This window comes from Euwallacea fornicatus, chromosome 7 (assembly GCF_040115645.1).
Source record: "Euwallacea fornicatus isolate EFF26 chromosome 7, ASM4011564v1, whole genome shotgun sequence".
Taxonomy (NCBI): Eukaryota; Metazoa; Arthropoda; class Insecta; order Coleoptera; family Curculionidae; genus Euwallacea; species Euwallacea fornicatus.
This window is the reverse complement of record NC_089547.1, coordinates 923,782-938,319: the sequence shown is the minus strand read 5'-3', so window position 1 is coordinate 938,319 and position 14,538 is coordinate 923,782. Positions and strand designations below refer to the sequence as shown.

Sequence of the window (14,538 nt, the reverse complement as noted above, 5' to 3'; positions counted from 1 at the left end):
AAAGTTTGTTGTGTATTTATTAAAGTTTCACTGTTCAAAGTAAAGAGAAGTCGACTGTGTATCGGAGGTTTTGGAATTTTCTCAGGTCGCTGCAGAAAGACCACACAGTTAATAGTCTTGATAATTGAATCCACTTTGATTTTAGTGTGGGGTGAGGGAGAATTAACATTGTAAAATCCGCTAAATGTATCACGATTCATGTTGGGGGTTTTCTTGCATCACTGGGAGCTGAAAGCACGATGTTACTACTACACATGTGTGGTAAAAATCAAGGAATCCGACCATACCGATCGATCATAGCGTCACTTGACGTGAAGAGCAGACGAAATTAATCTCTTGGACAGAGGATGATAGTCCTAGTCCTTGGTAGTTCAAATCAAAGCCCAATTTCTCCAGAGAGGGGCCTGTATATCACGTTCAAGAGTCTTCGGCCTTTCATTCCATTCGATCAAACAGGGGGAGTAGGGCCAAAATTTTACCGTCAAGAAGCGACGATTCTTCATCAGCCACGTATACGTAACAGGTTGTGCCCACCCATACTGTAATCAAACTTAATCATTAATCCAGATTTCACTTAGTTCTACAACTGGGAACTTCACTGACATACGTTGAAATAAAACAACATAAATTTTAAATACTTTTCTATATTATCATCATTATTATTATCATCATCGTCATCACGAAGAAATAGGTATATTTAATAAATGAAAGCATCTCTTTCACCCACATACCGTTAAAAGCGGGCGCGCTTCGCGCCTGCGCAAAAGACACAACACTGTAAATTATAGCTAAATACAATGCTTTTAACAACAGTATTTGGCTGAAACAACGACGATTTCATGTATGTTTGGTCCAAGACTTGAAGACTTTTAAATACAGGGTGTATGTAAAAGTCCAGGTCCCGGGATACGGATGTTACGTGTGTATAAATATCAAATCCTTACAAGTAAATAAATGTTCAGTGCAGGGTCACGAAAATAAGCGCCAAAATGGCGCCCACTTCCGGGATCCGAATAAAAATCGCAAAAAATTAACGCACCTTCTCGCACAGCCATGCCAACAAACTGGCTGCCACATTATATGCCTAATAAAATAAATTTAATTATTCTAATATTTCATACTAATTAATGCCAAAAGAAAACAAAACTGTACACTTGTGTAAGTTATTATCCTACCAGGGCCGGCTTTTCCGGATTCGTTTGATTAGCTAAGGATTACGTCACAGGCAAGGGAACAACCGGCCCTTAAGAGACAACTTTGGAAGGCCATTTACGCGCCGCCACTGTCTCACACCGACAATAATGGAATTACTTTTACTAAATTATTTTAGTACGAAGTGGATTTTTCGTTTTCACTTCTAAAATAGACGCGCAAACTACCTACTAAATTTGGTCCAAACATTCTAATAAATACACTTACCGCAAGCTCATCTGCTTTAGAAAGAAAACACAATGGAGGGCGATGCTTTTCTGATTTTTCCTATTAATAACTAAGTTTTTAAATCAAACAAAATGCTTCGCTGAAGATTAATAAGTTAATAACATTTAAATAACGAGCAAACCAATGGCTCCATTAGCGGAAGGTTGCTTTTTAAGTACTTTAAGATGACTAGCGACCTTTCAACTTGGCAACGTTGTAGCACGTGCGTCTTTAGAGAATGACCCAGATTCAAGGGGAGGTCTTCGGGGCATTTCACGAAATCATATTTTACTTCATATTTATCGCTGTTCACATCTTTTTTAATATCTCGACGGTTGTACTTAAGATTGAGACACCCATCAATGGGGTCTCAGATTCGTTCCTTACCATTGGCACTTCGAAAATCTCACGCGGGAGGCGTCGACTACATTCTAGCGAAATTGAATAGGTCTAGAAAGAAGCCCGCATGCTTTCACATCCGCTGCCACTGAAACTTGATAAATCGAAATTGAGGAACTTTTGCCAAATGTCTAATTTTTAATGGTGACACTATCGAACATATGAATGATTAACTGGCCTAAACGGCGGAAAATAGCCCCTCAATAATTCGACTACCCGTACCCCTAACCTCGCGCACCCGCTGCGAGCAGCGAAAGCAGAAATTTTATTCACTTTAACACACCGTCAGATAAAGCAGGCAACAGAATTGTGAATACACCCGACTTTTTCAGGTTTCGTTGGTGCTCGTGCCACGGCTGAGTGAACTTTCTATGATTGTGTATTATCGGTGGTTTTAGAAACTTCTAGAAGTCGTCCTTTAGAGATAAAAAGGTTTAATTCTATAACAAGCATTGAATAGATAATGTCAGGCCAGAGAGAAAAGTTTTTGCCGAAATTGAAAGTTGAAAGGATCGTAGAATGAACTGAGCTGAACTTTCTGGAAAGTTCTGGAACGCGAAATTGGTGCGTTGATAACGGGTTTCCTTTCTCATTATAAATGCAGTGCATAACAAATTAGAGAGCCCTAACTGCAGGTCTCTAGCCGACCCGACAGGCCCGCAGCCTTAACCCGACCTCGGTTGCTAATTTAGATAAATCTTTCGGGTCGGGCTGGGCCTGTAATATGTCGGCTTGGGTATGGGTTGGGTCCGTATTTTTCGTTTAATTCATTTCCTTTTGTTATGTCATATTAAAGTTTAAAATTACAGATGTCACCAATGAATTATTACATTAAGAGATAAGCCCTCGGGGCAGGAAGAAGGTTGGAAAATTATTGCTCTTGAGGATTATCGACATGAAAGTCTTGATAGGCAGCTTCGACTAAAGACTTTGCGAAAGAATGGACACTCTCGAATTACGGGATTTGAGTTAGTGTTTTCTGGAAACTATCGAAGGGTTGTAGAAATGGACGCATTCAGACGTTACCTCTTTCAGATTAAAATTCTCTCGGTTCCCGACCACTACGAATCAATACTTAGGTTTTCTTGACGCTTCATGACTTGAGAAAATTAACTTTTTTCACGATAACAACATCAGAGAAAATTTATAGAAGATAGTGGAAAACGGGGTTTAAACTCCTGGGAGTCGGAAGTTAACTAGAGAGAAAACTCTTTAAGACTTGCTATAGATCCCTTGAGCAACAACGGTATCATAATTTAATCGTCTCTTTAGTTTAGGAGAATGGTAAGGTCCGAATTTGAGACACCTCGAACGGGGTGTCTCGTATTTTTGCCACACGATATTTCAGGTCACATAAAAAAGCTGAAATTAAAAATGTGTTATTTTGTCAGAGCTCTTCTAAATCGGCCGTAAATTTAAACCAATTACAAGCGCCAATCCGCCCAAAAAGCCAGCGCACTTTCTTTAATGAGACACCCTTTATGTCCCTCATGGAGTATTTTTGGAACTGTAACAGCTCTGAAGATCCCATCATTAACCGCAAAACAACGTGTCCTGTAAAACCATATTACTGTTTTTTCTACTCCCGCTAGCGAATTGGGTAAAATTCGCGGGCGATGGAAAAATAGGATACTTTGCTAATTTAAACATTTGGGTATGGCAAATGGTCACAACGGAAAGGTCCATTGGTGCAAATATATGGCATCGCCTTGTACAACCGACCGAAAGCACTCTAAAGGCACTGTTCAAAACGCTAAACTAAACACACCTACCCAGCATCCCAAAGTTGTCTGTGATCCTCACGCGCGAAACACAACTAAGGCCAATGAGAATATCATAATATGTACAAGAAACATTGTTAACCATCAAAAAAATTATATGCTGTTAGATATCTACAAAAACAATATACAATGCAAGGTATTCGCGAATCATCCCGACTGCTGGTAATCGATGTGAATCGGCGTCGATGGTCAGTTTGCATGATGACCGTCCTGGTCCCGCGCCTATTTTATATATACATACAAAAAAAAAAATAGGCGAATCGACAGTCACTATTTACGTGTAACGTGGAATGTCAAATAATATCGACCCGGGTTTCACATCACTGGAATATTGAAGCGTACGGAAAATACAACGATAATTACGTAGCGTAGTCCACCTTGTCCCAAGGGAGAGTGAAGTCCGCGGGCGCCCGGAACTCCTCCAAGTTGAACGGATCGAACGTATCCTGGACCATTCCTAAAAGGGGGTCGAAGCTCATTCCTACCACGTTATCGCTATGCGGAGCTGCGCTCCCATTGGTGCCCAACGAGGCTCCATATGTGGCCTCGTTGGGCATCAGCGCTTCCAGCCACTCATCGGTGTCCATGGGCACTTCGCTTTGCAAGTTGTTGTTGTCTAGATTGCCTTGCTGCCCGAGGTCCATAACCAGCTGGTTGAAGTCCATGTTGTCGAGCGACTCCAGTAACTCGTTGGGATCGATCCCGCTCAGAGCCGAAGGCTCCGGACTGCACCTATCGATCATTTGAACGTTGTTCTCGAGGTCTGCGCCCACACCTTGCATGTTCGGGTAAAGCGGCTCCTGTGCCTTGGGGCCCGCCGATCCGGGCGTCGAAGGGTATGAAGCGGCACTGGCAGGGAGCTCTCCGTTTTTAATCAAAATCTCCAGCACATCGTCGACGATTTGACTCTTGACGCTGCTCTTCTTATTCAACTGCTTGGTGGCCTCCTCGTACAGCGGCGGCGGCTTGGGGCTTTGACTCACATCCCTGTATTCGATTTTGATCTCGGGTGGCTGCTTGACCTCTTCAATGTACTCGCGTTTCACGTCCGCTAGCAAAAAGTTGGGTATGTTGGCCTTGTTGTGACCGTTGGTCACTTTAACTGCCGGTTTGCATTGCATCAGCTGATAAACAAGCGTCGCCTCCGCTCCGTTGAGCACGATCCCAACCGAAGGAGGATTTTTTTGTTGCTCCGGCGCCAACACCAAATTCTTTTGGTTTTGGAAGGCTAGGTGCTGTTGTTGCTGCAGCCGTTGCTGTTCCTCGTTCACCTGGGCCTGTTTCGTCTCTGCCTGAAGTTGTTTCACTTGCAACGCGATGTTTTGCTGTTGAGCCTGCTGCTTGGCCTGCAAGTGCTTCTGCAACAGCAGCTGAGTGTTGTTCTCCGCCCGATTGGTATTCAGCGCCTGCAGCTTTAGTTGGCTGAGCGTGAGTTCACGCTGCAGCTCTTCTATCTGTCTCTGTTGCTCCCGCACAAGGTCCTCATTACTCTTCTCCGGAGGTTTATGAACGGAAGGAACGGGGCTCGGGGGTTCTCCGATATCCATCAGTTCTGATTGTTCATCTTTCACCTGTGGAGAGTCCTGCGATTGGTCCATACTGGTGGCTGTCGATTCTACCGAACTGGGATTGTGATTTATAGTGTCCGAACTCTGACTCGAGAAAGATTTGAGCCGTTCGATAAGCTGGGGTTTGCATCCTGAAACCGGAAGGCTGCGCCTCTTGAGCTCCGCTTTCAGATCGCTGACTTTCATATCTTCAAGCTTGCCTGTGATTCTGCTGGGTGCTGAGGATGATTCCGATGAGGTAGAGGGTGCCGGAGAAGGCAGTTGCACGTTCAGGCTTACGTTACTGCCGGGACTCGAAGCGCTATTCGGAGTTGGTTCGGTGGCGGTCTTCTGAGGCCCTGGCAAGATAATTTGGGGAAATTTGTGCTGCAGCTGCAACTGAAATTGCAGGAGCAGTGTTTGCTGCTTTAGCAGCAAGTCGTAGCTACTCTCCCCGTTACTATTTAAGATGCAGTTGCTCTTCTGCGCGCTTGGTGGTCCTTTGTATTCATGAAATTTAATCGTTCTGGCTTTAGGGGTCGACTTGGACTTGGACTTTTTCTTGTTCTTGTCCTTGCCAGGGGCGTCGCATTTCAGTCCGGACGGTACCACTCTGGTGCTCAAGGGCAGAGGCGGAGGTGGCGGAACGGGAGTAGGAGTTGCAGGTTGAGAGGTCGCGCATGGCACCGGACTGGCAATCGAAGACAGTGGACTCAGGCTCGACGTCGACGATACGAGAGACGCGGGACTTGCGGCGCTTCCTTGAGACAGCAACGGTCTGCATAAGTCCGCAAACACTAAATCACCTCCATTGTCTTTAACGGGCGCGGCTGTAGTCAGAACTACAGCGGTTCCTTCAGAAGGGCGGATTAAGGACACCACGATTCCTGCAGACTTAGCCGCGGTCTCGAGCACATCACTAGCTCCCGGACTCACAGCACTGTCTCCCTCAGAACTGCCCTGGGAGTCCTCCTCGGGATTAACGTAGTTAAGGGGGTGTTGCGGCCGTTTTAACGCGCCCTCGCTGGTGGCTTTGTACGGGATTTTCCCTGTCTTGACCGCTTGTTCGATCGGCTCCTCCGTATGCAGGATGTTTTTCTGGATGAGCTCCAGCGGTCCCGGCCGATGGGAGAGTTGGTCATTGAGCTGGTCGGCCAGGCGGGCCTTCTTGAGCATGCGCTGCCGCTCGGCCAGGCTCGGATCCGCGTGTAGCGCATCCGCCTCGAGAATATGTCTGCGCTCTAGCTCTTGTCGGGGCGGCCGCTGCTGGATCTTTGCCTTTAGAATGTCACCCGTTCTCGCACGTTCTGCCGATCGGCGTTGCCCGTGGGCTGAAACAAAAAAAAATATAAGTTACAAAAGTGACATTTTAGGATGAATGGTGAACTAAAGCATTATAAGTCACAATCAGAGGAGAAATATAGACGACTAAAAAATTACTGTGACTAGATGGTACTTAGGGATGGCCCATAAGTTATTTACCCATTATTTGTGAAAAACGGTTTTCGATAGTACGCCAAGATCATGGTCATTGGAGCCGTGTAATCTGTTTTTCTAGCATGGAGAGGAATGGAATTCAACAAAGTATACTGAAGTGCTTTGTAAAAGATATGCTTTGGACGTATCTGAGCCAACTATAATCCATATTCACGCGAGCAATGAACTAATTCCACGAAAGTGCAAGTAGGACGCAAATCCTTCGTATTTTTGCCGATAAACTAGAACAAATTGAAGAAAAAGACGGGGTTATATCATTCCTCGGGCGTCGATCGTTGTTCAGTATTGCAACACCGCGTCTTAATCAATGCCAAACAAAAGATACGAAGGTTATTAACTCTTTTTCGGTATTTTTATCCTGCTGCCGCCTGCTTTTTTTTTTATCGAAAACGAGCATTTTCGATGGGCAATTTGCAACACATGTGAATTAGAGGCATGTCTGCCCTTTTCGAAAGAATTTAAAGCCCATAAGACGCCCATGTGTTGTTCCTTCGGTCCTCGGTATGACGGAGTTTCGTAATCGAATTTCGGCGGCTCCTCGAATCGAATCTAAATCGTGCCTCTTCAGCGCCATTCAATGAAAGTGAAATTTGTGCCGCACAATGCCGTCGATTCTTTCGATATTTGCGTGTTAACCACCAAATGTCCAAGGAACTGCCCTTTGCACAGTGCATTCAATCTCTGTCCGAGGGATTTCGTCATAATTAAGATTGATGGGAGCAAATTCGCCTGCAGTTTTCATTTTTGGGCCAAATCGGCCTAACAAGCAGATTTCGTGTCGATAAAATTAGCAATAAATCAGTAATACTTACGGGGCATTATTCCCTGCGCTACCAGCTGGTCCAGCGGCCTTCGCAGAAGAAGTTTTACCTTGAGGGCTGCAACAAAAGGAACAAGTTAAGACACCTACTCTGGCCATTAAACGAGTCAAAATGTGAGAAAAGGGGCCCAACCTGAGAAAAACGCGCGGTCCGACAGAGTTCATCTTTCGATGTCTACGAGATTTTGAGTCACCGAATGGACGGCACCGAGGCACATTCCACGTTTGAAGGGCGATCGGGACGTCAACCCGACAAGTTCTTCTGGTAAAGGTCGAAAAACATCCACCGAAAATGCACAGATGTTCCGATCGAAATGCGACCAAATGGTGGTAATCGACCGGTCAATGTCAATGCGATGGCGACAGGGAGAGAGACGAATAAATAAACAACTGCAGGATTGCGAATAAATGAAATTCGAAATTGGACGATGGCCGGGCGGCACGCATAGTGGGGCCCCCGCCCCGAAGAGCTCGGCCTCGGGCTAAGATGTGTAGGCGCCACTGGTCCGAATTTTTTCTAAAATTCTTATCTTTGTTAATTATTACATTTGCAGTGCGCTAAATAAAATACTTTTCCGATGAAGCTGCCTGATATATAAAGCAGCAGAATTTACACAGATTCCTGAGCTTCCAGTTAGAATGAATCAAAATGCCACCCGATATACACGCATACACCCATGATTCATTTTTGTGTTTACAACGTTAAAAAAAAAATACCCGACCGGGAATCGACCCTCCATCATCCCTAATTCCCCGGTTCGTCGCTGAAAATCTGCACATGGTTATTTTCGTAATGACCGGTCCAAACCAGATCGCAAGCGACCTAAAGTCGACGAACGTCAGATGATGCATTTTCGAGCAATCCCGGAGTAATACATTGAAAACGCTATCGGGTAGCAACGGAAAAACCATTTTCTCGGGCGCAAGACGTTTGTAAATTGTGGCGCTTTGAAAATGCAAAAATGGTTGTTAGCCGCGGCTATATCAGAATAGTTGAAAATACGAGAGCGGCATCCTTAATAAAATATCCGTAAAATTTCAGGAAGAAAAACTAGAAAATGTAAAAATGAAAAAAATTATTCTTAGACGTTCCTTTTTTGTTATTTATGTATAATTTCTCTAATTATCCGCCTCATTTTACGGCTATTTATATTGAATTTTATAATCTATCTATCTGTAGTAATTAGCCAGCGGAATGGCCGCAAAGCAGATCTGTTTGCACATTTTTATTTTGCAATTTTATTACTTACTTCATATTCGTGGTCGCTGCTTCTGCGTAAACGCTTATAATTCCAAACTTAAAATAATTTCCGTGACTAAACCTTTAGTATATCACTTAATAAAACCTGTCCTAATGAGTGGGATTTTAAATTAACAATTTGCATGTAATTATTACCCAACGAAAAAGTTAGTAACGTGGGATGGAATAACATTAAATTAATTACGTCGCGATTACGTTCGTTGAAAAAGAAAAGTTTTTGTGGTTCGCTCGCAAGAAGAACTGAATAGGGCAATTGTCGCCATCTATCCACGGGCCGTAAAAGCTGCGGATATTGTCACCATCTAAGGAGGTTTCTTTTTTTTTTTTGTTAAAACGTGAGGAAAAGAGGAAGAATTGAACAAATCGCAGGAGTTCCGGTCCTTGACAATCATCTCGGCGGACGATAAAACAGACTTATGCGGACAGTCTACGAATGTTTGGCAGATTAAACAATTAAAGAGAGCAAATATAAATAATAAATTCGACTCTCACGCGCCGAGCAAAATAACTCGTCCGTTCCGGCCGCCCACAATTTGTTTGTGTCAAGAGGACGAAAGTGCCACTACCTGAACGCTTTATTATTAGACTCTTATGTAACATTCAAATTATTCGCCGTCTTTCACCGTATTATTATTATTGCTAAACCTAAATATACTGTTGTCAAAGTTTTTCAGCGAAAATTGGCTCGGAATCCGGCGCTATTGAGATCAATTCATGCCCCAAAACATTTCGTCGCATTTATTTTTTTAAACTACGCCAAAATTATTTTTTTCCAACTCACATTCCTTGTTTTGATCCATGTGGATGGGCGAAGAGTCGATAATCGCTTTCGGGGGCGATTCCCGGAAGGGGGACGCAGAGCGACTTCCATTCGCCCCTCCACCATTCCCCCCACCCTCCGCCATGTTGTCCTTGAACCACTCCGGGTAGATGGCCGAGATGGTGTCCACCAAATCTCGGTCCAACTGGAGTTGCCAGTATCCGCTGCCTGGATCACTTCGGTGACTCGATTCTGGAAGGAAATCAAAATTTTCTCATTAGGATTATACCCTCGCATCGGTGTAATAATTACAAAAATAGATTCATTGTAACGCTCACTATCGATACCGTAGGTTAGTTGTTAGTCATCTGTTTTCACTTTTGCATAATTTTCACTGAAATAATACGACTTTACTTTAAACGAGCGTCTACATGGAGGCGGTGACGCCCAGGGCACCCTCCACACTCCATTTGGAAGATTTGGCAACGTGGTACGACGGCAGTAATTGACAGCTGCCATTTGGGTCGAAGCTTAATTAAACCACGTTGGCGTCTGAAATGGTCCAATAATATTAATTGAGCGTTCGTAATAATTTACGCAAACATGGATTTCGAACCGTCTGGACCGTTGCCAGAAAAATGCCTCATTTCGAACCGACGGACATGTTACGAAACAGAGACTCGGCTAGGTTTAAGCCTTCGGGAAACGACAATAGTTAGCAGGACCGCATCAACGGTTATGCGAATAAATTTCTTTGAAAAACCAACTCACTGGCTATTTTTGCATGCAATAAAAGATGTAATTTACATTAGTGAAGGATTCAATCGAAGAAAATCGTAAATTTTGACCCTCCGTATTTCAAAAACTAATTGCTTTCCGACGTGTTTATGTGACATTATTGACTTAAAGTAAGGTTCTGCATCGGGTGCCAGAATCGTGTGGGAATAGAGTATTACTTCAGGGAGGGACCCTGTGTATACCGAGTAACTTTTGATGGTCAGTTGAGGTTAGAAGAGATCTCGGGAAACTGGAAGTCGTATTTATTTAAAGCACCATGTGGTAATATCTGCTTGAGCCATTTCTGGAATATCAAACCTTCTGAGATTTTACAAGATGCGCGTGTTCTTGTCAATTTCCTTGTCGAGTTTTATGTAGGTTTAATTTAACGAGAAAGTGTAAATGTATTGTTGGCAGCCAACAACACTTCAAATATACTCCTGTATAATGGGAACAGTGACTATTACAAAAACAAAATAGTTGGGAGAAAATTAACCTTGAGGGACGTTTCTAAAACGCTTTGTTTACTATTCTAATCACACATAGACACCAGCAGGTTTCACAGTCTTTATCCAATAAAAATAGCACTTCGTGAGAGTCCAGGCATCTCAAGTGAATGCAGAACTAAATTCAGCAGAATTGAAACAATTCAACCTAGATCTTGCAGGAATTCCTGCAAGATCAGGAAAGGAGTATGAAAAATTTTTCGAAAAAAGTACAGTTCCCACCGAATTCTAAAAGTCTCCATAGACGCTCGGAATACCTCGAAGAAACATAAAAAAATCTAGTGTAATCATACCGAGTCTCAGGAGCAAGGGTGGAAACTGTAAAGAATTTCAAATATTTAAAAATTCCTAAGACTGCTTCTAATAGATTAACAAAGGAAGCTGTAAAACGTTAACACCCGCGTTCAGTTTACGATCGAAAACATCATACGAAAAAAAAAAATTAAACAGAGTTTTTAAAAGAATATGCCCGAAACGACTTTTTGGGTCAAAATTTAACAAATCATTATACCGTATCAAATGAAGTGATATGTCGCCCACAGAAAATCACTGTTATAAACCAAGATAAATAAAGTAAAACATGGAGAGTCTAGCCCTTTGTGCATTAAGATTACTTACGCTGCTCTTTTTAATTTGTGGAGCTAATATGATCGAACATAAAGAATTTAGCCCTTTAAAAATAGTATTTTATGACATAGAAAGTCCATAAAATCCGCCGTTCTTAAAAACTATAAAAAGATCCTTAAACTTCGCGCAACATATTACGAAACAGGACGCGTCGCAAAATGTTTTGTAAGGCGCAACGCTTTTAAAAACTCCTGTTTACGAATTATTACACAATATTTTTATTATAAATGCATTAGTGGGCGCATTCAGGGAAGAGCAGCGTCGTAGAGCTTCATTGCAGCTGCTGCATTTGGCCTTAACGCTGGTTCAAATGTGTACCGCGCATTACGCTGGAATCTAGAATTTTTAATCTTCGATTTCCAAACGATCGATTTGACCGTTAAATCAAATTGTCCGACAAAAAGCAGTTTGTAAAATCAACGTGAATTCCCTGAATGCCACCACTGCTACAACTAATTGAGATTTTTCGACGTCAAAAAGTGCAGAGATGTGTTATGAATTTGTCAAAGTGTTGAGGCATGCCGGAATTAAAATCTCCAATATTACTTGACTAGTAACCATGTAAAATAATTATCAGTAATCATTTAGCTATCATAAAGACAACTTTATGCACTCTACAGCGTACTATTATCGTCGGTTATGCTGCACGCCTAATAAAAATTACGAGAAAGGCAAGTTATGCTACCGATTTTCAATGCATTTCGAAAAAATATGGCATTCTGCCTAAAATTGACTCCCACGCACCCGTCCAGGAGATTCCGGAATTCGAAAATATGTTGCAAACTTTCAAAAATGAGTATGCTGTGTCAAAAAATACTAATCATTCATTTAAACCTTCATAATCGAGTTTAGAACCTACTCCAAATGAAAAACAAAAGGAACGCAATTGCCTTGAATAGAAAAAAATCTCTGGAGAAGGTAAAAAAATTGCCTCATGGGTATTTCATCGAAATTGCCTTTTAGCTGGAAGAATCAACGTATGGTGCATGCATTCAGTCAACTCGGCAAATTTACTTTGTGGAGCAGCAGGCCCGCCTAAAGCACTTTGCGAACGCCCGACGAGGACTGTGAACGCGCCCCTGCCAAACAAACAAAAGTTCCCCCAACCTAGGCTAATTAAATATTGCTTCAACAAAATGGTTTCACCAATGAGTTACAATTATTTGACAGCGAAACGCAATACTCATTTGAATAAATTTAGTTTTATGTTATTATTTGAATGCACGTGTAGTTTCAAATTATGGAAATTCTACAGACAAAAGCATACCTCAATCGACGCACTAATAACAAACAACCCCGCGCCATTTGTCATGGGTGCTGGAAACATCAAAAGGTCGTTAAATATTCTAAAGGAAAACACAAGGAATCGCGTGAAAACTGTCGAAAACACCGCGTCTACGCGATACATTCCCGCCCACCTAGGATTTTTTCTCCAATTGAACAAAACAATCGAAACTCGCAGTGGAAATGTGGAAGGTCGCCGGGTACTCATTTACACACACACACACACACACACTCTCATATAAACGCCGAAGTCGGAACGGGTACGTCAAAAACTGAAGCAAGGCCGCGAAGAGGTGTTGTGCGAACGGCCCCGGAACCTCTTACCCACCAGTTTTTGCTAAATTAGAGTATTTGCGGAAAAAATGCACAACATGGCAGCGCCGTAGATAGAGTGATGGGTAACGGTAAAGGGGTGCTTAAAATAAGGTTTGAAAATCTCTCAACGTTTTCCAGAGGGAAACGGTGATAGCTCCATCGCTCGGACCTCCGCTCGCGACGGCGTTGCACCACACTGAAAAATTTCCCTAATAATGGGAAATCAGATTTGGAGGAGAAGAAATAATGGAGAACACGACAATTCCCGGGAAATTGCTAGGAGACGGTCACAAATTAAAAGCTAAATGGTTTGGAACTGATCTTGGCACCTGGTGGAATCACAATTTGTCTCCAACGCGATCAGTCTAAGCGCCTGTTCGGATTATTTCCGTCGTCGTAATTCTGTTTATTGTCCTGGTTTCTTCAAATGAGAGTAAATGCACTTGTGAACAATTTATTTTTTTCCAGAATCCACTTGTTTTGATTCATTGTCGGAAATTGACACGGAGCAACGTTCTGGGCAGAAAAAAGTTCTGTGTGAACGGCGTTGAGGGAACTGAGATTTGAGAACCAAAAGTATTTCACAATCGAGCTGTAGTGAAATTTTTCTGCACCACCAAATTTAATGACAAGTCATATGATTGCAACAAATATTAGCTGTGATGATTCGTTTTACTCACAGTCATATTCACGGCAACCATAATAAAACAAAAATGGGAATGATCACGATTTTACTCTCAATTAGCTCCCTAGGAAACTAATCACCTTTATGCATATCATTATTAACCTGCTTTTAAACTCTTTTTGAAAAAAATGCGAGAAACCACACTTCACGATCATTCAATGTAAAGCTAGTGATGAAAAAAATAGCATGACAACTGTTAAATAAGTGTTTGTTGAAAAGAATGACGGTACATGGATTGAAAATAAAGTCGTAAATTAGTTTAATGTTCAACGATGTTTCAACTTGTTTCCAAAATCTTTGGACTTCAAGGCGAGTGAGAGCTGAAACAAAAATCAGTTTATTAATGGGTAAAAATATTCACTCGAACAATCTTTGATGATAATAGAGATCTAAACCCGAAGAGCGAAGAGAGTTACTCTTAACTCACGAGGGCGAAATGTTGCGCAGAGCTGCAAACGAGTGCATCTCCGTGAGTGAGACCTTTTTTACATTTTTCTACTATAAGTAATAAAGACTGGACCTGCCTCTTATAAGATTCCAAGCGACATTTTCAAAATATATGAGATTTCTGTGGGCAATAGCGATGGCCCCCGCAAATACCTTTTAGGGTGCCGAGAGTTTCGTTACCTCCTCTATTTTCTCTCATCTAAAATTTAAATTCAAGCAAGAACCTACACGTTAAGTTGTCACCGGAAAACACCAAAAAAATAGCCAGGAAAATCTTTTCATCACCAATCTCGTTAAACGACAACGCTGCAGCGTTCTTTTGTTTTGACAGCTCTTGCGTGACAGCCCACGCGTGACTAATGTGTCATTTGTCGAAACGCTGTTGCCGCTGCTTGGTTTTCAGGGTGGTTTTC

At 42.4% G+C, this 14,538-nt stretch overlaps 1 protein-coding gene and 1 long non-coding RNA gene across 5 annotated transcripts in view; both read right to left on the bottom strand.

Moving 5' to 3' along the window:
• Positions 1 to 497, bottom strand: LOC136340294 (uncharacterized). Its single transcript, XR_010732282.1, has 2 exons — positions 288 to 497; positions 1 to 228 (listed from the first exon to the last, which is right to left on the bottom strand). It is a non-coding gene; the product is annotated as an uncharacterized lncRNA (long non-coding RNA).
• A 131-nt stretch (positions 498 to 628) lies between these two features.
• Mrtf (Myocardin-related transcription factor) overlaps positions 629 to 14,538 on the bottom strand; it is a 48,309-nt gene continuing 34,399 nt past the window's right edge. For 3 of the 4 annotated variants that reach the window (XM_066283563.1, XM_066283562.1, XM_066283561.1), the window contains 3 exons: positions 9,506 to 9,736; positions 7,456 to 7,521; positions 629 to 6,477 (listed from right to left, as the gene is read on the bottom strand). In XM_066283563.1, coding sequence (XP_066139660.1) covers positions 3,959 to 6,477; positions 7,456 to 7,521; positions 9,506 to 9,629 — 2,709 coding nt within the window. In that variant the 5' untranslated portion in view covers positions 9,630 to 9,736 and the 3' untranslated portion in view covers positions 629 to 3,958. Of the gene's footprint in view, positions 6,478 to 7,455; positions 7,522 to 7,596; positions 7,982 to 9,505; positions 9,737 to 14,538 lie in introns of those variants that run through there. The other variant, XM_066283564.1, reaches the window with a different exon arrangement.